This window comes from Palaemon carinicauda, chromosome 41, assembly GCF_036898095.1.
Source record: "Palaemon carinicauda isolate YSFRI2023 chromosome 41, ASM3689809v2, whole genome shotgun sequence".
Taxonomy (NCBI): domain Eukaryota; kingdom Metazoa; phylum Arthropoda; class Malacostraca; order Decapoda; family Palaemonidae; genus Palaemon; species Palaemon carinicauda.
In genome coordinates, this window is record NC_090765.1 from 5,057,269 (window position 1) to 5,080,949 (window position 23,681).

The 23,681-nt window shown below is 43.0% G+C and overlaps 1 protein-coding gene across 5 annotated transcripts in view; it reads right to left on the reverse strand.

Annotated features, from left to right (window-relative positions):
- Positions 1-23,681, reverse strand: part of LOC137632337 (pseudouridine-5'-phosphate glycosidase-like) — a 350,199-nt gene that overhangs the window by 215,308 nt on the left and 111,210 nt on the right. For all 5 annotated transcript variants that reach the window (XM_068364270.1, XM_068364268.1, XM_068364269.1 and 2 more), the window contains exon 3: positions 20,177-20,342. In XM_068364270.1, coding sequence (XP_068220371.1) covers positions 20,177-20,342 — 166 coding nt within the window. The remainder of the gene's footprint in view (positions 1-20,176; positions 20,343-23,681) is intronic.

A 23,681-nucleotide genomic window follows, 5' to 3' on the forward strand; every position in this document is an offset into this window, starting at 1 on the left:
CGTGTGAGCGAGAGCTGATGGCCTGGGCAATTGGTATGTGTCAGAGAACTCAGCATTGTGACTTGACCAGGTAAAGATTCCTGGAGTGATACACACTCCGCTTACTTAACCTAACAATTACCCAACTCCCCATAGCTGGGAGTAGAGGGTCGTAACAAATATCACAATTCAGGTTACACAAGGGGTTTTGTTTTACCTACAGACAGAGGAGGCCAGCAGACTAATTCCAGGTAACATCTGACTGCTACTTGTCATGCATGGCTGAGGTTGTCCTAAACCACATTTTGTGCAGCCACACACGTGACCTAAGCATTCGGGTTCCTATAAGTTACGTTTTGCAGGTACAAAGCTATGAAGGTTGTCTGATGCTTCCAAACACCTGATTAAAGTACTTGTACCACAGAGTAATTAATTTTTAAATGCTAGGGGCATACTTATGGCTCCAACATCATGAACTCTGGGTCTATAATCTTATGGAGGCGAATCCGGATTCACGGCCCGATCTATGACATGGTAAATCCAAAAAGAGATCATATTCTTGGTGACCCTCCTCTTGAGCCTGCCTATTCTCATGAAAAACTTGTTTATTTACAGACGAGCTCCTGCAGATCAAATACGATAATGCCTCAGCGCTTTTATAGTACATAGTCTAAACGATCTGGGTCAAACGACAAAGTACGGTGACTTTCAATCCAGGAGAACCCGAAACTCGCTTCAACTACAAAGGATGAAGTCCTGTGTTACTAGATCTCTATCACCTGGCTGGGATGTATCATAGAAGAGACCATGTCCTTCGCTGGGACTCACAACAGAGGCCAAGGTGAGAGGGAAAGAACCATCTTAATAGTCGAGTCACGATCCGAGGACAGACTAGCGATATGAAGCACTCCTTTCCTGATCGTGGTCCAAGAACTATGCTCTGAGGTGGTCTAAGTTCTGAGTGAGGACCAGTAAAAAAAAAAAAGAGAGAGAGAGAGAGAGAGAGAGAGAGAGAGAGAGAGAGAGAGAGAGAGAGAGAGAGAGAGAGAGAGAGGTATTGTCACAGCCAAGAATGAAGTCTAGAGAGAGAGAGAGAGAGAGAGAGAGAGGGGGGGGGTATTGTCACAGCCAAGAATGAAGTCTTTCCTCCCCGAGGTATAGCAAGCTTCGCTAAAGAGATATTGAACAGTGCAAAGACTCTTCCATGACCTCATCCTTAACAGATAGACCACTTCGCCTGAAAGGAGGTGAACGATGACCTATGGGGTTATCCAGCCATCCTTTTTGTTATTGCTTGCGAAAAACCTTTCTGAGAGAAGAGATGTTGGATACCCTCCAGGTAAGAGGAAGTAGGGACTCAACTGATCGTGGTGAATCCCTGAGTGAGGTTGTATGAGCGGCTAGGGAAAGGAGAAAACGGTTCTCTCGATGTCACTGTAAGCAGAAAGAGAGGGTCTAGGTGCCATTGCGTTTGCAGCTTGCTGCCACTGCAGAGCTATCAGGGTCATCAACAGATCTGTCGATGCCTTTCTAGAATGAGTAACCACCATCAGACAGAAAAGGGGAAAGGCATGGGTGTTCCTCACATGTCAGGGGGCCTCTAAAAAAAGTGCCTGGTTATTCTGTACTTGTTAACAGCCCTCTAAAAACTTCCGGACATGAGACGTCCCAGACTGACATGTCCACAACTCCTGCAGGGTCAAGTTAAATTGCTAACTGAGGGAGAAAAATGTCCCTCGAACCCCAGTATCTGAGTCTGCCTGGTCAGAATGACTGCTAAGAAGTTTTCTTGCCCGCACTGAATAGGGTTGCAGAAGGCAACCGAGTTGTCTTACATCCAACTCCATCTTCTAACAGCTAAACAAAGAGTAGTCGTGCAAAGAATATCTTTGTCTGGGTGCTCTATGCCATGCCAAGAATTGGAATTCTACCACCATCATGCTTTCATTAAAAAAAAAAAACCCTCGGTGTGACAAGAAGGGAGTTATTGGAAGAGATTAAGAGCTAGCAACACTGCACTCGAATCAAGATGAAAACTTGTGCAGCACTGACGATAGGTGTTGAAACTTAGCTCAAGAGGCCATGTGTTGCAACAGGTGAGGCCCCCCTTCTTTCTATGCATACCCCAAGAGCATCGAATGTTGGGAAGGAGAGAGGTCTATTTCCCTGAGGAGGTTGGTAATTTCTACCTCCCAACTCAAGCCTCTCTTTCACTCTGATCCTATCGGACTCGCAAGTCCGTACAATCCCTGCTAATACCGAAAGAATCAGATGCTACTAGAGGGGACTAAAGCTACAACTTTCACCGGGGCCAAAGAACTCATAAGTTCAGGTGACCCAGCAGGCGCAGCAGTCAGTGCATCCATGAGAGGTCTCACTTGAGGAAGGGAATGCCGCTTCCCTGAGTCTTTATCCCTGATTGGCAGAGCAACTTTGTTTCTTTATAGGTTATTAGCGTTTCTAAATGTGATAATTTCTTATAGAGGTTTCTGGAATGAATTCTAGAAGTTTTATCCAAAACGAGGTAAAACCCAAAACGTTGACTCAGCGTCGGAGAAACATCTCCACTGAGTCTGCTAGAATTTAACCACTCACCTATATGACGAGATCAGATACATTGGCATTGACCTCTGTTGCTACTAGAGGGAACATTCTTTTGAATACTTTTGGGATTGAGTGCAGCTCAGTCTCGAACCCCATACTTGTTAATCAATTCTTAAAGGATGACTCTAAGTACAACCTTGGAGGATAACACCTCCGGTTATAACCAATGGTCAAGGTCACAAAATGTCTAGTCACGGAAGATGACAAAAAAGCAGGTTGAGCACCTTGTGTGGAGGATTAGGACCGTTCGAGGATAGGACCTAGGCTCTTCTTATTATCCCCTACATCTGTGGCATCATCCACCAGTAAGACGAGCGAGAGGGATGCCCTTCTTAATGGAAGCGATCCCGATTCCACTTGCCTTTAGCGCCAGTGGTGCTATTGACTTCTACTTCCTGGAGCGCGATTCTGCATGCTATAGCTTGTATCATGACTTGGGGAAATGGTAGGCAAGTTTTATAAGCAACCTATACAAGTGAAAACTAGTTTTCCCTTCTGATTCATTGGTAACTGGAACAGGCGCCAGAATACTCCCTAAAAACTCTGCAGTTTTGGGGCTACTGGCGATGTCTCTGGTCTGGTTATCACCAGACTTGGGTTCGAGTCCTGCTCGAACTCATTAGTTCCTTTAGTGTCTGCAATTACACCATCCCTATGAGCTAAGAATTGTTGATTTGTGGGAGCCTATAGGTCTACCTGCTGAGTCCTCAACAGCCATTGCCAGACTCTCCCTAATCCTAGCTTGGGTGAAGAGGGGGCTTGGGCACTGTTCATACATATATATGGTCAGTCTCTAGGTCATTGTCCTGCCTGCTAAGGCAATGTCATTATTCCTTGCCTCTGCCATTCATGAGCAGCCTTTAAACCTTAAACCTGGTCAGCCAACTACCCAGTGCGGCAGCCAGCATCACCCGGGGATTGTGTCGATTGACACACCACTGTCAGAAGGATCAAATGAAAGGACCAAGGATCATCTGACACTCAAACGAAAGGTCAACTCTCATGTAGGTGCCCGCGGATACCGAGGGGTTGCTTAACAAGTAAACATCTCAAGTCGATTGCTTTCAATTCATGTGATTCATTGCAAGCAACTGTCTGTAGAAGGAAGATTAAGCCTTGTCCTCCAACGGCCCTGACTAGAATGTGAGTGGGTAGTGTATATCTGCTTAGGAATCAGTAAACACTGTAGTAACCAGTTATTTCTAGCAGATAATGACACTAAAGCAAGCCTCACTAGTCAATTGCTGTCAAGCAAATAATTGGTCGCCAACCACTACTTCCAAAAGACAAGATTGAGATGTATCTTCAATCACATTTGTCAAACAGATAGTTATGTGAATAAATCCGGCTACGGACCAGTAAACACTAACAGAAAATTTACCTCTATATATAGAAGGTATATATTTTCCCCGATATTACGATAGGAGTCCCGTGTGATAAATACCCCTGGGCAGGATGAAGATCCGAATTCAGCCCAAATGTTTTGTTGCTCCCGAATGCAATAAGAGAGCAGCGACAAATGTTCGTAATGAGACCTCCTTCTCCCTGATGACGGTTATCTCTTACAAAAGAGGCAATTACATCTCGACTCTCTTCATTCATGATTGACAAAACTAGAATGGCTCCAATGGTTCCCTCCCAAAGGAACAGACTCATTTATGTGAAGTTTTGCAATCAAAGTACTGGACCTTTGATACTTACCTTACAATCCGGAGATGTTAGGGAGGACCTGTCTGGGATGAAGGAGCCCACTTAAGGGCAGAAAACCTATGTAAAGTTATCATCATTATTATTATTATTTGCGAAGCTACAACCCTAGTTAGAAAAGCAGGATACTACTGTATAAGCCCAGGGGCTCCAACAGGGAAAATAGCCAGCTCAGTGAGAAAAAAAATAAGGAAAACTACAAGTGAAGATATTAGCAGAGTTAGTGAAGGAGGGAGAGAGTGTTGTGGATGAAGGAGCGACCAGGAGCCTGAAGAAGCAAGATTTTGAGCAAAGGTATCATCATTTATGATTAAATTATGATAAATAACATTGTTTTGGTTTATTAATATCCAAAAGGGGACATAAAACTCATAATAATCATAATTTATTAATAATGTCTTTGTAAAAATACAAAGAAAAACTATGAATGGCCGTATCTCAAAAATATACTTATTGACCTTCAAATTCTATCTCCTCCCTTAGTTTTAAAGATATAGTATTGAAATTTGGTATAAACGTAGAAAACCATTATAAAATAATACAATACATCAAATTTTTCCAATTTTTTTTTCACATTTTTTCTTAAATTTTTCATCATGTCTATATAGGGTAGTCATCCCAGGTCTTAATATTGAGTATCAAGGGAGGAGATAGAATTTGAAAAACACTCATCTTCAGGATAAATCGCCCTGGCGCCACAAAACCAAATGTCAGAGGACAAACTACCCATGCAGTTTGGAGATGTCATAAGTCACCTTATCAAGTGGTATGAATATCAAAGACCTGTCCTTAAAAAATGCCATTAGCTAGCCGGCCCCCTTAAGAAAAAATATGCTAACTACTAATTCATTTCCAAAATGTTGGGTAGATGATACTGTAGAGTGAAGATTCAGCATTCATTTTGGTATCCTTGTTCATCTCTAAATTTGAAAAGGATGGAAAAAAACAGCTATAAATAAAACAAACTGTAAATCTCCGATATCCATATTTTTTTTTTACATTAAAAGCTTATCTAGTAAATTCATATCAAATGAGATTGCAAATAAAATTGTACCAAGCACATTTCTCTCTTACTAGGTGATTAACAGATTTTTTATTAGTTTTTCTTTCTTTTCAGGAGAGCTAGAGCATGATGATCTCTGAAACAGCTTCAGTATACTAGACTGTAAAATCACATAGCTTCAAGTAACGAGATGTGTTCTGCTGCCATAAGACACTAAGTGAAAGCGATAAGGTAAAAGTGGAAGATTGTATCAATAGTGTGAGATGTTTCAGTAAAATCAGAAATGACAGAATTTTTAAATGCTAATTACGACTATTCAAGAGTGTAAAACTCTGTATATAGTTGCGAGTATATAAAAGAGGAAAATATAGCCATAAATGTATAAAGAAAGAAAAAGTTTGCAAGAAACACAGCAGACCATTAAATCTGAAGGAAAGTTTGGGTTAAAAAAAGTGCTTATGCTATGATGATAAATGCGATACTGCATTTGAAAATAAAAAGAATGGGTGCACAGAAAAACTTGAAAAACAAAATTTCAGACTGCTACAGAGAAAAGATTATTTAACAGTGTCCTATGTCTTGTTGCTGAATATGCATGTTATCATGAAGGGTCTATTACACTTTGTTACCAACATATCAAGATTAAAAAGATAACATTCAAAGGATTAGCACATGGATAAGTCAGGAGATTGCCAATTAACTTTACATGATTTACTGAGAAATCCTAAAGAAATTATGCCAGAAAGTTTATCAGTAACAGAAAAAATCTTGAAAAATAATAACTCATATGAAGAGGAAGTAATGTTCTTTCAAATGAAGAAAAGCCCAACATCTATATGTTTCTCTGGTTCTGGAATGAAACTGATGAATTCATACACAGTGAAAAAAAAGTGAGAAAGATGAAAGATTAAGAAGAGTAAATAATGCAGCAACTATACAGTGCTTCATGAAGATATTAGAACAAGATTGTACAATACCACAGGTTATTCAGATTAGGTGGTAGGTTGGCCAGGGCACCAGCCGCCCGTTGAGATACTACCACTAGAGAGGTATTGGATCCTTTGACTGGCCAGACAGTAATGCATTGGATCCCTCTCTCTGGTTACAGCTTATTTTTTCTTTGTCTACACTTACACAGAATAGTCTGGCCTATTCTTTACATATTCTCGTCTTTCCTCATACACCTGACAACAATGAGATACTATACACTTCTTCACCCAAGGGGTTAAGTACTGTACTGCAATTGTTCAGTGTACTTTCCTCTTGGTAAGGGTAGAAGAGACTCTTTAGCTATGGTAAGCAGCTCTTCTAGGACACTCCAAAATTAAACCATTGTTCTCTAGTCTTGGGTAGTGCCATAGCCTCTGTACCATGGTCTTCCACTGTCTTGGGTTAGAGTTCTCTTGCTTGAGGGTACACTCGGGCACACTATTCTATCTTATTTTTTTTCTTGTTTTTTTGAAGTGATGTGTTGGGCAGGCTTAATAGAAGGGCCATGGATGCCTGGTGGTTTATCAAGAGGTTGTCTTTTCCTTTTTCTGATTCTTTTTCTTCTCAAAAACCATCCTTACTGTCCTCCCTTCAGTTGAAGTGGCTATCCTGGAGGGTATTAAGCCTTGCATGGTGTATCGGCTCCTCCATGTTGACCAGTTTTTCCGACTTTTTCTATGCTGTAGTCTATGGGTTTCATCAATCACTTTATTCATAATTCTGTACATATTGTTTTTGTTATAATTCTTGTTATTCTAGTTTTTAAGTAAGTTTTTATTTCTATTAATTCTTATGCTGTCTGGAGACATTGAGCCAAACCCGGGAGCAGTACGTCCTAGATTTTGTTAATGTCGTCTTCTGTATTGCAATATTTGTGGTCTTCATGCAAATATTCACGACCTTACAGTTGCGTCCAGACAATATATTATTCTTTTGTGCTAAGAAACTCTGATTTCTAATATGAGGCACTCATCTGAGCTCCTTATAACTGGTTTTAAGAAGCCAATAATGTTGAAACGTGATGCCATCCCTAGGGACAGAGGAATGGCTGTGTATATTAGGACTGAGTACCCTGCTTCTCATAAGTCCTGCTATCAATGTGGATGTCATGAGATTCAGGTAATAAAAGTTTGTGGCAGGCATAACAACTTCTATTTGTGTTCGATCTACTGGAATCCAGACATGGATGATTCTATCTTCGATTGTCTTATTACCATTATGGCTAAGATACAAGATGATAGGAAGGCTTCTTTTGTCTTTGTTGGCGATTTTAATACTCACCATAGGGAGTGGTTAAGTTCTATCTCTCCTACCGATCGCCATGGCTTAAGAGCTTTAGACTTTGCCTCTGAATCAGGTTGTGAGCAAATCATAAATGAAGCTACCCACAGGTCTGGTAATTGCTTGGACCTCGTATACACCGACTCCCCTGACGTTATAACTAGTAAGGTTGGTTCTCCAGTCGGGACAGCTGATCATGCCTTGATTTCATTAGTAGTGAAGACTGAGCAGCCTGTCCCTGATATATCATACTCTTGTAAAATTTATATGAAATCCCAAGCAGACTGGAATGGGATTTTGCATGATCTTTTGTGCTTGAATTGGTCACAATTATATGGTAGTGTAGATCCTGTTGTCCCTTTGAATGAGAATATAGTCAACATAATTGATAGGCGTATCCCTTCTCGTGTGCTAAGGTACCGAGTGAAGGACAGACCGTGGTTCAATGATGATTGTAGACGTGCTTATTTGGAGAAGCAGGAGGCCTATCATCTTTGGAAGGTAACAGATCAGATTTGACCTGGAATAACTATACTCAGCTTCGAGCTTTTGCTCAGAGTTTATGCCTCAACTGAAAAGGAGTACAATTTGTCCATAAAAGAAACCCTTTCTGGTACAACTCAGGAACATAAATGGTGGTCTACCCTTAAATCTGCACTCTTTGGTGTAGATGCAACAGTTCCTCCTTTACTTAAACCAGATGCCTCAGTCACTCACTGTCCAAAGGAAAAGGCAACCCTTTTGGCTGATGGTTTTGACAGTAAACAGAGTAATGAAAAACTTGAACTTCCTCATTCATGTTTTCCTGAGGCTAACCTAACTAGTTCAACTTTTTGATCTTGTGAAATTAAAGCTCTGTTGATGGACCTTGATGCTTATGGAAGTGTAGACCTAAATGATATTTTTCCATTGTTTTTTATAAAGACAGCAGATTTCTTACCTCCAAAGTTATCTGTTATTTTGCGCAAGTTAGCAAGAAGAGGAGCTTTTAGCACTTGTTGGAGGATTGGTAATGTTACTCTTCTATGTTAATGTGTTTGTGGTAGCTCAAGTCCCACTGATTACCGCCCAATTTCCAAACTCCCATATTATCTAAAGTTTTTGAGCGTCTTCTGGCAAAACATCTTAATAGGTTTGCTGAAGGTAATCATCTATTCCCTAGTTTGCAATTTGGTTTTCGAAAAGGCCTTGGAGCATGTGATGCCCTTCTTACAAACTCCAATGCTGTACAGAAATCCCTTGATTGTGGTCAGGAAGTTCGTATGATTGGCCTTGATTTTAGTGCTGCCTTTGACCGTGTTAATCATGAGGCCCTTATTTTCAAACTCAAAAAGTTGGGAGTGGGTGGGTCGTTTCTTAGCATTATTATTGATTTTTTAAGAAATAGATCTCAGAGGAGTTGTTGATGGGCACCACAGTGAGTATAGGAATGTGATATCCAGTGTTCAACATGGTAGTGTTCTTGGCCCATTACTTTTTATACTATATACACATGAAATGTGGTTTGGCCAAGAAAACAAGCTTGTTGCATATGCAGATGATGCTACTCTCTTTGCATCAATTCCATCCCCCCAATGTAGAACTGGGGTTGGTGAATCCCAGAGATTTAGCTAAAATTAGTGCATGGTGCAAATTATGGGGTATGAAGTGGAATCCTAACAAAACTCAAAGTATAATTGTAAGTAGGTCAAGGACGGTGGCTCTTCAACATCCGGATCTCAGTATTGATAATGTTTCTTTAAATTTGTATGACTTGAAATTTTAGGTGTGATTCTCGACAGCAAATTTACTTTTGAGAAACACATTAGGTCTGTGTCTTCTTCAATTGCGCAAAAAGTTGGCTTATTGAGAAAGTCTTTTAATATTTTCAGTGATCAATCTATTCTGAAGAAGTGTTTTAATTCTTTCATTCTACCTTGTTTTGAGTATTGTTCTCCTGTCTGGTGTTCAGCTGCTGATTCTCATCTTAATTTGTTGGACAGAAACTTACGGTCTATTAAATTTCTTATTCCTGATCTAGATATTAATCTTTGGCACCATCGTTCAATTAGTTCATTATGCATTTTGCATAAGATTTTTCATAACTCTGACCATCCTTTACATTCAATCTCCCCGGACAATTCTATCCTGTTCGTAATACTAGGCAGGCAGTTAATTCCATCATGAGGCTCAATACTACACAGTATTCTAGAAGTTTTATTCCCGCTGTTACCAAGTTGTGGAATGATCTTCCTAATCGGGTAGTTGAATCAGTAGAACTTCAAAAAAGTTCAAAGTTGGAGCAAATGTTTTTATGTTGACCAGGCTGACATGAGTCTTTTTATAGTTTATATATGACATATCTGTTTTTGACGTTGTTAATAGTTTATATAGGACATATCTGTCAAGTATATCTTGAGTACTTCCCCAAATTTTGGGGGGTAGCTGACATCAACAAATGAAACAAAAAGGGGACCTCTCCTCTCTATGTTCCTCCCAGCCTGACAAGGGACTCAACCGAGTTCGACTGGTAATGCTAGGGTGACACAGCCCACCCTCCCCGTTATCCACCATAGATGAAGCTTCATAACGCTGAATCCCCTACTGCTGCTACCTCCGCGGTCATCTAAGGCACCGGAAGAAGCAGCAGGGCCTACCAGAACTGCATCACAATCGCTCGCCATTCATTCCTATTTCTAGCACACTCTCTTGCCTCTCTCACATCTATCCCCCTATCACCCAGAGCTTTCTTTACTTCATCCATCCACCCAAACCTTGGCCTTCCTCTTGTACTTCTCCCATCAACTCTTGCATTCATCACCTTCTTTAGCAGACAGCCATTTTCCATTCTCTCAACATGGCCAAACCACCTCAACACATTCATATCCACTCTAGCTAACTCATTTCTTACACCCGTTCTCACCCTCGCTACTTCGTTACTAACCCTATCTACTCGAGATACACCAGCCATACTCCTTAGACACTTCATCTCAAACACATTCAATTTCTGTCTCTCCGTCACTTTCATTCCCCACAACTCTGTGGCCACCGGGGCATAAAAACAATTAGAATAGTGCCAACGTATCCATGCATGTCCTAAGAGGTGACTAAAAGGGACGGGACGAGGGGGCTGGGAACCCTCTCTCATGTATTTACAATCCTGTGAGACATCAACAAAGAGGTGGAGCTGGTGAGAGAGTGACTGCTCCCCGCACTCTCATCAATCATATGAGAAGTCGAAAATTCTTGCACTGCCTTTGACCATCCTATCACCAGCTGAGTACGATACAGTACATTACTGTACTAAGTGCTTTTTACTATCCTGCTGAAGAAACAGAAAAATCAAAGCTAGTGACATGCATCGTGACTTTTGACTAGCCTTAAATCCATATAGTGAATTTAACAAATGCAATTGTAAAGCTGGGGAATTTTTCCTTCTTAGGCTTTTTCTAGGGTCGACTGGATACGTCATGGAGGACAGGAGTATTTCAGAATGATGGTCAACTGTTTATGGTTCTTCATCATTACCACATAATGCTGTCAGGACATGCATATCTTCGAGCTGTTATTATTATTATTATTATTATTATTATTATTATTATTATTATTATTATTATTAGAAGCTAAACTACAACCCTAGTTGGAAAAGCAAGATGCTCTAAGAACCAAAGGCTTCAATAGGGAAAAATAGCTCAAATGCTGACATACTGTGCATTGGTGAAACTCATAATTCAAGAAGTTACTATTCATGATTAACAGACAAAATGTAAAATACAGTAACTTCTTTCATCATACAAGACTCATATCCCATTATTTACTGTAGGTGAAAGTAATGATTTTCTAAAAAAAAAAAAAAAAAAAAAAAAAAAATACTTTAATCATCACATGGCTAATATTTTTTAACACAAAAATACAGTTTAGTTGTGGCTACTATACTTTGATCTTGTGACTAATAAACTGCATTTCATTGAGGCAAAACACATGGGAAACTGGAAGCTTCACTAACACTGTGTAACAACCATGTTGCTCATTCTCAATACCATTTCCTCATACACAGTTATGGATTCTCTACCTCTAAACATGGCACACAAGTACCGGTATCAGAAATTTACAACGAATGGTTACTTTACCATTCCACATTCAGAAAAGTATCTGTGTGGTGTATGGGTAAATATGACAATAGAACAAAACTTTATGAAAAATACGTAGAACATTTGAGGCATTACTCGTGGAAGATGCTTCACAAAAATTATTTTGAAGAAATGTTTTCAGTTTACCTGAGTGAAAGTGTTGAGCAATTTATTAGTATTCAGACATGTAGTAGCTATCAGCATGTTGAATTAAGAGAATCAAGGATTGGAAAGGATGAGGAAAATTCTTAAATATTTGTTGAATGGCTTAATCATATCATCACCATTCATCAGTACAGAAGGCCTCATTTCATGACCAACTAGTAGGGTAGCACCAGAACACATAAACTGCTACAAAACTAAAGATATCAGTTAAAATATAAAGGAATAATCCCTGAAAAAAAAGAAACATCTGATGAATTAGAAGTACAAAACAACTAGAGATTGAAACCAATATCTTCCACTACTACTAGCGAAGGTTGAATATGACATCATTCATGTTTCCAATCAGTTATTTCAGAGAATAATCTGCACTATAAAGGTGCTTCGAGAACTGGAGGACTGTTTCAATTATGAGTTACCCACTCTCCAATTATCAGTACCTGATGAGGTGGGATTAATGAGAAAGACAAAAATTGTGCTGTAGTATAAATTGTTCAACAATATCAAAGAAGGAAACATTAATGATTAAAGAGAAGACAAAAATCATGCTTAGTATAAATTGTTCAACAACATCAAAGAAAGAAACATTAATGACAAGAACAAAGTAAGTCATAGATGGTAGTCACTTGATTTATTGTGTTGTTTAGCCAAAGCAAGGCTCCTTTGTAGATGTAAGTGACATATAGCGGCATGCTCATTTTGTTCAGAAGCACTACGGTAAAGAAGTCACAGTCCATTTTGAAGGTTACTCCACAAATGAGTTTCCAGTTGTATTGAAATTAATTTAATCAAATATTCACACCATAATAAAGGTATAAAAATTTAGACACAATCACCTTGGAGCTTAGTGGTCTAAAAAGCATAAATGTTGCAGAATTAGCAAAGATAATGCAAAAAATTACCTAGAGTATTCATGAATAAGCTTAGACCAGTGATTGCAAAGACCCTTTCAGGAAAACTCCACTTCAATTCTCCTCTACATTATTCAAAGATAATCTTTTGCTTATACATGCCAATGATAACTGAGAAAAACACTCACAATAAAAATCACAAATTTTAAGTAATTTGTATTTTTCCTAACATACTTACCTCGAACTACTTTCTTAGGAGTACCTGGGATCTCCTCTCATCCGACCAGAGTTTTGTGTAGTTTACCCTACTTACGTTTTCTGTAAGGGCTAACCTCAGGCGGAAGGATACGTGCACTGAGGCTAGGCCCGGGTCAGGGAGCGTGCTAGCTTGGGTCTCGACCCTCAGTAAGTTCTTGATTGTTTAGTTACTTAAAGGGTCAGTAAGGCACTCGGGGATGGAAGGGCGGGCCATTACCCGAAAGTAATTCGAGGAGTATGTTAAGAAAAATACAAATAACTTAAAATTTGTGATTTGTTCCAACACAGAAACTTACCTCGAACTACTTTCTTAGGAGACTTACACTTTAGGAGGTGGGAGTGTCCTTCTTGACCCCAAGACCTAGCTACGCAGGATGAAATGGGACCTAGATAGGGGGCTAGGTTCGGAGGCGGCCAGAAAACGAAACGTAGGAGAAACTACACAAAGAGCTCATGTTAGTGTCAAAGTAACTCACCTGTGCAAGAATTCCTCGGAGATGCGTCCTTTGATGATGTGACTTGAGGTCCTGTGCCGGCTCTACCCGAGTCTATCCCGAGGGAAAAAAGGGTGAAGGAAGAATAAGGGGGTTTTAAGGAAACGAACCTGTGTCTCTTGGTCTTACTACCCACGATTGTACCTGGGGATATACCGTTAAATCGCTTGAAGTGCGGAGATGACTGTTCCTATGGAGAACCTGTCTAAGGACTTCCTCGAGCACTCCTTCAGGTAGTGTGTAGTGAAGGTAGACTGGTTAGACCAGGTGCCTGCTCTTAGGATCTGTGCGACTGCCATGTTCCTTTCGAAAGCTAGGGAGGTACTTAGACCCCTAATGTCATGGGGCCTGGGTTTCCCCGGCAGGGGAACACCTGCACTGCTATAGGCCCTGATAATCACCTGTCTTAGCCAGAAGGAGATAGTGTTCTTCGAAACCGGCTTTTTCACTATACCTGTGGAGACGAAAAGACTCTTGATGCCAGGACGGAGATTAGCAGTCCTCTCCAGGTATTTCCTTATGGTTCTGACAGGACACAACCTCAAGTCCTCTGGATTGCCTGAACGAGGAATTGCTGGTATTGAGAAGCCCTCAAACCTGGGATCCCACACTGCTGGATTCTGGGTCTTAGCCACAAAAGTCGGGACGAACTTGAAGGAAATCTCACGCCAACCCTTCGCGTGTGAGACCTCGTAAGACAGTCTGTGAATCTCACCCACCTTCTTAGCTGATGCCAATGCCAACAGAAAGACAGCCTTGAGGGTGTGGTCCCTGTCCACTATGTCTTTCAGGGGTTCGAACGGGGGTTCACTTAACATCTTCAGGACTCTCGCCACATCCCACTGCGGCACTCTGACGGCTTGAGGGGGGCATGCTTGTTCGAAGCTCTTGATGAGCATTGAGATATGTCTCGAGGAACCCAGATCGATGCCCTTCAGGAGCAAGACTTGGCCTAAGGCTGCACGGACTCCTTTGATGGCCGGGATAGACATACCAATTACGTCCCTGAGGTGTACCAGGAAGTCCGCAATCTCCGGAATAGAGGCCCTCAAAGGCCTGATGTTTCTGGAGGAGCACCACTTCGTAAAGGTGGTCCACTTAGCCTGGTACACCGCTGCCGATGAACACCTCAGATATCCCGACATCCTTTCAGCCGTTCTTGCTGAATAGCCTTCCTTCCTCAGGAGACGCTCGATAACCTCCACGCATGAAGGCGGAGGGACCGAGGATTGTCGTGGAACCTTTGGAAGTGGGGTTGCCGCAGTAGGTCCAGCCTGTCTGGAAGAGGCCAGGGGGGAAGACACGCTAGTTCGTTTAGGTTGGCGAACCACTCTCTCTCCGGCCACCAGAGCGCTACCAAAGTCATCCTTAGGTTGTGGGCTGTCCTCACCCTGTTGAGCACCTGTCTGAGCAACGCGAAAGGGGGGAAGGCGTATACATCCAAATTGTCCCACCGGTGTTGGAAGGCGTCCTCCAACGCCGCTTTTGGTTCTGGGACAGGAGAACAGAATATGGGGAGTTGTGCGTTCAGTCTTGTTGCGAAGAGATCCATCACTGGCGAACCCCATTTCTGGATGATGAGCTTGGCTACCTCTGAGTGCAGGGACCACTCGATTCCCACCACTTGACCCATCCTGCTGAGTCCGTCGGCCAGAACGTTTCTTTTCCCTGGAACGAACCTTGCTGCGATCGTGATCTGTTCTGACGTGGCCCAATCCAGGAGTTCCAGCGTGAGATCGCACAGCTCCCTCGATTTCAGTCCTCCCTGCTTCTTTACGTATGCTACTACTGTGGCGTTGTTGCACATCAGCGCCACGGTGTTTCCCCGTAGAAGGTTGACGAACTGTAGGCACGCCCTTCGAACCACCCTCATCTCTAGGATGTTTATATGTTGTGCCTTCTCTTCCTCCATCCAACTGCCTCTTGTTGACCTTCCGAGGAGATGGGCACCCCATCCCTCCTTGGAAGCATCTGTGAAGCGAACCATCTCGGGGGGCTCGGCTGCGAAGGGCATCCCCTTGAGGGTGTTTGTCCGGTCTTGCCACCACACTAGGGCTTCTTTTGATTCCAGGAGAACGGGAACCACCTTGTGGGGGGGAATCTAACTGGTTTCAGAGTCCCTTCAGATTCCACTGGACGTTCCTGAGTTTGAGTCTCCCTTGGGGAACCAGTTTCTCCAATGACACGAGGTGACCTATTAACCTCTGCCAGTCCTTTGCTCTCCTGGGTTGTCCTGACAAGAAGGGGCGGAGGATTTGGTCCAAGTTGGTCAGCCTCTCTTACGACGGAAAGGCTCTCACTAAACGGGAATCCAGGACCATCCCTAGATAAGTCATCCTGGTGGAGGGTGACAGATGAGACTTCTCCAGGTTGATGGTGATGCCCAGAATCTTGCAGAATTGCAGTAGCTTCGCGCCTTGCTCCCTCAAACTTCCTCTGAGGATGAAAGGAGCAACCAGTCGTCTAGGTAACGAATCAGGCGGATGCCCCGTTCGTGAGCCCACACTGAGAATCTTGCGAAGACCGTGAAGACCTGAGGCGCTGTGGCTAGTCCGAAGCAGAGGGACCTGAACTGCAATGTCGGGGCACCCCACTTCACCCGAAGATACTTCCTGCTGGAGGGGTGAACTGAGATTTGAAAATAAGCGTCCTTGAGGTCTATGGACATCATGAAGTCCCCTTCCCTCAAGGACTCCATGACCGACTTCGGGGTGTCCATTTTTAAGTCGGTTTTGTACACAAACTTGTTGAGGGCCGAGAGGTCTATGCCCGGTCTCCAACCTCCCGTTGCCTTCTTCACCAGGAAGAGCCGACTGTAGAAGCCCGGGGCACGGCTCCAGTACCGTTTCATTTGCTCCCTTTGCCAACATCATGGAAACTTCCTCTTGCAAGGCTGTCCTCTTCAAGGGGTCCTTGGGAGCCAACCACTCCGCCCGAATGGCTGGAATCAGGGGGCGGAGGTTCTGCCAGATACGGTAGCCTGTACCCCTCCTTCAACACTGTTACTGTCCACGGGTCTGCTCCGTGGTTTTTCCATGCTTGCCAAAAAAGTCTGAGGCATCCCCCCACCTGAGGCTTGGGCTGGAGTAGGGGGCCTCTCTCCCTATCTTCTTCTGGAGGAACGACCTGTACGCCCCCTCCTGGAGGCCGAAAAGGAAGTTCTAAAGGAGGGTGGAGCTGATGCTGCTCCCCTACGGGAGGGCTGGGACGGCTGCGACCAAGGAGCTGCTGGGGAGTCTCTCCTGTGCTGGCTAGACGAGGCTCGAGGAGTAGCAGGACCATCGGACGCAGGCCTCCTGTGGATGGGTCTCCGTGGTGCTTGAGGTCTGGGAACACTCACATCCTTCCTCTTCAAGACCTTCTCCATGATGTCCTCTGTCTCCTTCAGGGGAAAAAGGACGTCTTCCAATAGGGGCAGGCTCCTCAGGGCCCTCGCTTCCCTGTCCGGTATCCGCCTAGACAACTTGCTCAGGACAGTCTCTCTCCTCCGAAGCACCCACTTGCCTGATAGAGCTAGGGACTGGTAAGACAAGAACTTCAATGCTCTACCTCCCGAGGTAATTAGCTCCTTCAGGAGAGCCTGATTCCCCGGAACTGAGAGGTCGTAGGAGGATTGAATACCTACGAGTGTGGAAGCCCACCAGTCTAGCCAAGAGGAGACGCTAGCTAGGTCTTTCGCCATCTCCTCCATCATCGTCGCCTCTGACTGGGAGAAGCAGATTGGGGCTGATGAAGCTCTGTCTTCCAGGGACTCTTGGCCTAAAACTTCGAGGGAGAGCTCCAACTTGCAGGGCCATGGACGCTGTCCCTCTGGCAGATAGAATTTACTCTGGGACCTCAGTCCCTGGAGCAACTTTGAGGAGCTCTGAGATTTGGGGGCCTCTGCATTGCCAGCCACAATCTTGTTGACGTGAGTGCTACCGAGCCTCACATCCTTGGCCACTGGAAGAGCCAACGGCGCCCTCCGCTGGACGGGGGCCTCCATAGCCTATTGAGGCTAGAGCGCCAGGGATCCTCGTCAGAGGGTTCAGGCTCCTCAATCCGATGGTGTCGTCTAATAAGGCCTATCACCCTCCTGTAAGCCGAATCCTCCGCTGGGGCGCCCTCCATGTTGTCGTCGATGTCCTCCGTCTGGCGGCCTACTTCTCTAGGAGAAATCCCTCCGATGGATGCCTCCGCGTAAGGCTCTGGACGCAGGATGGGCATTGCCGTGGCGGCAAGGGCCTCCGTCCTCTGTCTGTCCTTCGTCATGGAGGACGAGGCTTCCGTGGGCTTGCCCGACGGAGGAAGCGGTCTCTCCTTCTCCAGGGTCCGCGGTACCAATTTTGAGGGCACGACGATGCTGCCCGTCTGAGGGGGCGACTCCCTCCGCTGGGCGGATTGAGTCGTAATCCTCGCGGTCTTACGCCTGTCGGAAGAGGTCCGCGAGTCTCTCCATGGTTCTAGCTTGTGGCTGGAGGAGAACCTTCCTGGAGACTTGTCTCTGGGGCGCCAACCTGAAGTGCTCGGGACCGAAGTAAGGTCCACGAGCTTACTGCGGGGGATGACCACCCATTCCTCCCCTGGTGATCTGCTCCTCCTGAATTTTCTCCTAGGGGACCTGGAGCGCCTCCTTCCATGTCGAGACCTAGAACGTGACCGTGAATGGGAGTGCCTCCTCCAGGATCTCTCACGCTTCCGCCGGGAATTCCTCCGGGTTTCCCCTTCCGAGGAATAGGAGGTTGTAGCAACTGATGAATCGGAGGACTCTTCATAACACGTCCAAGGGGCAGGGGCTCGGAGAGTGGTCGTCTGAACGGCTTGCTGTCCTACGGAGGGCGTAGGCTGCAGGAACACATCCGGTACTGACAACGGTGGTGCTGGGGGAGAGCGCGGGCACTCTACGCTGGGGAACCAGGATCTGGGGCCTTCCTCCAACCTCAACAGGGACCTACAGGGCGTCCTAGGAGGCACCCATTCGAGGGGATCCGCCGCCGGTGAGTCTTCCTTCTCGGGGGCGCCTTCAGCTGCGGAGGTACCTGAAAAACCTGCCCATGATGCGGGCGAAGAGACAGGGACAGTTTTACTCCACATGGGATCATCAGACGAGACGTGACCCGCAAGCACCAGGGCATCGTCTCTAGGAACCCCACTAACCTCACCTTCAGGCCCCCAACTTGCCTGGAAAGATGCTGCTACCCCACTATCATGAATAACAGACTCTTGGGGAAGAATTTCTGTCTTCTTCCCCGCAGCGGACTTACCTCGTCCCCTACTCTGGGTAGGGGAAGATGGAAGGAAAACTCTACTCGACGGTCTTTCTGGAGACGTAAAGGGCGAAGAGGTGCTAGCCTTCTTGGGCGACCGCTTGGCAGACTACTTCTTTTTGGTACCGAATCGTACCCACTGCACCTCACTCCAAGAATCGCACTCCGGACACGTGTCCGACGGGGAACACACTTTACCCCTGCACGACGAGCACAAGGAATGATTGTCCACCTCCGGCTTAGAAAGAAACACACCACACGACTTCCCGGTTCTAAGCGCAGGACAACAGCGAGGATGCTCCATCACGCACTATCGCAACACCGCAAGACACAGGAACGCAGCGGGAAAGGGTAATAAGGACAAGGTTAACACGTGAGAACGTGGGAACACAAGGTAAGGACAAGGTTAACGCGTGGGGACACAAAGGGATAGCACAGGGATAGCACGTGGGAGCTACGCAGGACACAAAGGAGTCGGGGACACAAAGAGTCGCACTGAGATAAGGAGAGCGTCGACATGATATCGCGACGCGACCAGAGAACTTACTAAGGGTCGAGACTCAAGCTAGCACGCTCCCTGACCCGGGCCTAGCCTCAGGGCACGTATCCTTCCGCCTGAGGTTAGCCCTTACAGAAAACGGAAGTAGGGTAAACTACACAAAACTCTGGTCGGATGAGAGGAGATCCCAAGTACTCCTAAGAAAGTAGTTTGAGGTAAGTTTCCGTATTGGAACAATTCTAAATTGGTCTAGGGAATAATATTCCTCCACAAACATGAACTAAAATACTGAGCCTGCCGACCTGACACATTGGTGTTACACAAATTTATTTGGATATCGCACCAATATAAATTTCAGTATACTTTATGCCTCTCTTGGCAAGGAACTCCTCCGGATGTTCTATAGATTGCTTTGAATAGTAAGTAGTCTTCACACTGGACAAGAATTGAATGAGAAACTTTTCTTGTACTCGAAACCAACATCTAGAGATTTGTCTACAAAATTATGGAAACAGTGAAAATAAGTGATCTCAGTGAACATGTAGAGATAACTTTGAACAAAAAGAGGTACCAAAACTTACTTAAAGTAATATGAAATATCTGAACTGAATTTATCGTGGTAACCAGATAAACATCTAGGTTAGGTTGACCCAAATTTAGTCCTTTCTCGGAATAAATCCTAATCACCTGGTTCATCTTGTTGAATTATTTATACTGCATCTAAACAAATTAAGATCAACTGTAATTTTATACTAACAAAAACTCCCAGGAAGATTTCAAATTGTGTGTGACTTGGATGTTAATCTGTCATATCATTGACCAGTCAGTGGCCATTAACAATCAGATTGGGTGGTGGTTCCTAGAGAGGAGGCCTTTTTGCAAGAAGAGAGCATAGAAAATTCCTATTTTGGGATAGACATCGACACATCTTGGAGGAAAAGTAATTTGAACATTAGGATAATTTCATAAAAACAAAGAACACTTCATTCTTACCTCCTTCTTGATAAGATCCTCGACTGCTAAAGCTGTTTCTATATTAAGAGGGTATGGCATACCATGAGTGATTATGGTGGATTCTAGTGCAACAACTGGTTGATGAAAAGACACAGCTTCCTGGATGTCTTTGTTAATTACGATACATGATGAACTGTGCCGATATCTAAAATAAAAGTTTTGAAAATTACAAAAAAAGAAAAAAAATTACACAAAACAAGGATTAAATCATTTTAAATAACACACATTTAGAAAAACAATATTTCACTACATACCCAATTTTAAATTGCTATATGCTTTGAACCCAAAACTTAACTAGCTCTAAAGTAAGATAGAAAAAAACATTAATACCAATAAACCCAGGTTCCCGTTATAACTATTAATCATAAGGGAAGGAGGGTGGGAGGGTAATTGATTCAAATACAGTACTATGCTGTATTGGGAAAGAGTTGAAAATATAATTCTATTGAAGATCTTTTTATTTTAATGATCTTACCCAATACTCAAATTGCAGATTCACACAATGACAAGGAGGGTGGGATAATGATGAACCATGAGGCATAGTTGAAAATTGAATACCTGTATATCTCCTTGAAGATATTTTTAAAAAGAAAGAAATTTCTTTGACACACAAAAAATTTCCAGCCTCCATCAGATAAACTTATAAGACTACATTGGACATTGGGACAATAGTTTACTTATTTTAAAAAGCAATAGCCTGCAAAGTAGAACTCTTTAGAGACCTACACATATACATCTGTAACTCTACCCATCTCTTCTAGAGATCATAATTCTCTATAAGCTACTATCCCGTCATGCTAGCTGTGTCAGGCATGTTCACTAAGGAAAAAAACACCTATCCACATTTGGACATATACTTCTCAATAATTTATCTTTTTCACAACAAAAGGAGAAAGTGGTGGTTTACCTTTTAGGAAATGGAAGTAATTAACAAAAGAAAATGTTGTTAATCAAATTCATATAATCTACATTCAACAATCATTTGCAGAAAGAAATGAGCATAGAAAAATAATTCAGTACACTCATAATGATTCAAGAATATACTAAGTAAAAGAAGAAGTCTGACCAAGAGGCCAATATTTCTTCTACCAGTATTTCATTAACAATGGCACACTATAAATTACAAGGGAGGTTGCTGTTCCTGGAGTTACTTAAAATCTTACTCATAGATAATACTCCCACAAAGAGGAGCCAAATTATTTCTTTATTCACAGTTATTAGGGAAGGGGCCAGATGAGTTACGTATTCAAAATCGCAAGGTAGAGTTTAGCATCTCTAGTACCTGTGGATCTGCAGACAGACTAAGCATAAAAAGGTTTATTCAAAATGAATGGGCTCTCTTGAAAGGAAGTAAAAATGGGTCTCCAAAATTCAGAGTTTGCATGAGGTTTAAGATGTCAGGTCTTAACTCAATCGAGGTGGGATGCTCCAGTTCATAACTACAGATTTTGGATACAATGACGCAAAATTTAAAAGCACAAAAATGCAGATTGAGTGAATCCCAAGAAGTAAGCCACTAGCAACATGTCATTGAGGCTGTATTTTGAGGTGACACTCAAGAGCTGAATTATGAACCCTAGGCCACTAGAAGTGGGTCAGTGAGATTCTACCCAAGTCAAAGTCACAAGCCTATAATATTTTCTCTTATGCCTTGGGCAGTACACCCCGCCCCAACCCTGTCTGCCCTAAAAAGTGGTAGGCTTTAAAAGGAAGAGTAGGGATGCAGAAGTGCAACCTTGTGAACCACAGTGCTTAACAAGATAAAAGGCTCAACACTGGGTATCAAAAGGATTGGCAGTGAAGCAAGAGCACCAGGGAACCATTTTATGCTTTAGTTGCCGGGTTGGGAAAGTCCATAAAATAAACAATTGTACTAAACCCTGCTTCAAATATGTTAAGTGGCTACATAGATTAAAAGCAGCTGTAATGTACCACAATTGAAATAATAAAATATGACATGATTTTCAAAAGTTTTAATTTTTGCCTGAAATTTGAATGATTCGTCACTTAACTCTCAGAAGATCCAATGATGCACTTTGGCATCATACGTTTATGTAACCCACATGTATCAATGATGCGAAGATGCTTATTTCGCGGAAATATATGCTAAAAACCACGGCTTCACCCAAGTACAATGAGATATGCATTTGAGTGTGGGCAGATGCTGGGCCTAGTCAAAAATATTTACAGAAAACAGACAACAGAGCATGCAAGAAAACGATCAGTACCTAGTGAGCATTCACCTTGTTTACATGTGTGAGAAGTTTCCACAATAAACTTGTATCTTACAGTACACTGACAGTGCTCTTGCATTTTTTATTCATAAAAAAATTATTATTACACAATTTCAATATAAAATAAAGTCCTAACCTCATTATTACATTTTTAATGAATAGTATCTTGAAAAGAATTATCATATATTTTTTGCATAAATTTAGTTTTCTGCTTCCCTAAACACTTTTCAGCATTCCAAAAGTATTTTGCTTATACAATGGAAAAGTAGACATGGAGCATAACAACAATCAGAATAGCGCCAACGTATACCTGCGAGTCATAAGAGGCGACTAAAAGGGACGGAATGAGGGGACTGAGAATCCCCTCTTCCTGTGAGTTATCAAAGAGGAGGAGCTGGGGGAAGAGTGACTGCTCCCCGCACTCTAGTTTTGGGGTGTCAGAATGTGCGTGTATGTAGTACGATAGAGAATAAAAGATGTAAGATTGGAAGTATGTTTTGGAATAGAAGGAAGGATGTATTTGCCTTGTGTGAGACAAAGATAAAAGGGAAGGGTGAAATGATGTTTGGTGAAGTGACAAGTAGTGTCTGGGATTGAAAGGGGAAGAGCAATAGAGGGTGTGGTTTTATTGCTGAGTGAATGGATGACAGGTAAAGTTGTGGAATGGAAGGAGGTATCATCTAGGTTAACTTGGATAAGGGTTAGATTGGATAGAGAGTGTTGGGCCTTTGTGAGTGTGTATGGGCCAGGTTGTGAGAAAAGTGAAGAAGAGCGGAATGAATTCTGGAATGAATTATCTGTGTGTGTAGAAGGACTGTGTAGAAGGAATTATGTAGATGTGTGCTGAACAAGAGCTGATGATAAGTTGTAGTTATTTTTCAAAAAGAAAGATAATAACAAGTATACATGGGTACATATTGCGCAGCCAACAAACCGTGTCAACACAAGAATAGTTACAGATGGCTCCAAACTGTTAGAACCTAGATTTATGTCTACTTTAGGCTCCAGAGCCTTTAAATATGCATCGTCGAGACTTTATAATAAGATCCCACGAAACATTCGAATGGTTGAAGACATTAAGGCTTTCAAGCGGAAACTGAAGACTTTCTTATTTCATGAGTCCTTTGACAGTGACGATTTAACAGTAAATGAACAATATGCAATATAAAACGTCAAATACTCTGAACGAACAAGGTAAAATGACAGTGGAGGTCCCGTAGAGAGTAGGGTTCCCCTGCTGTATGGGACCG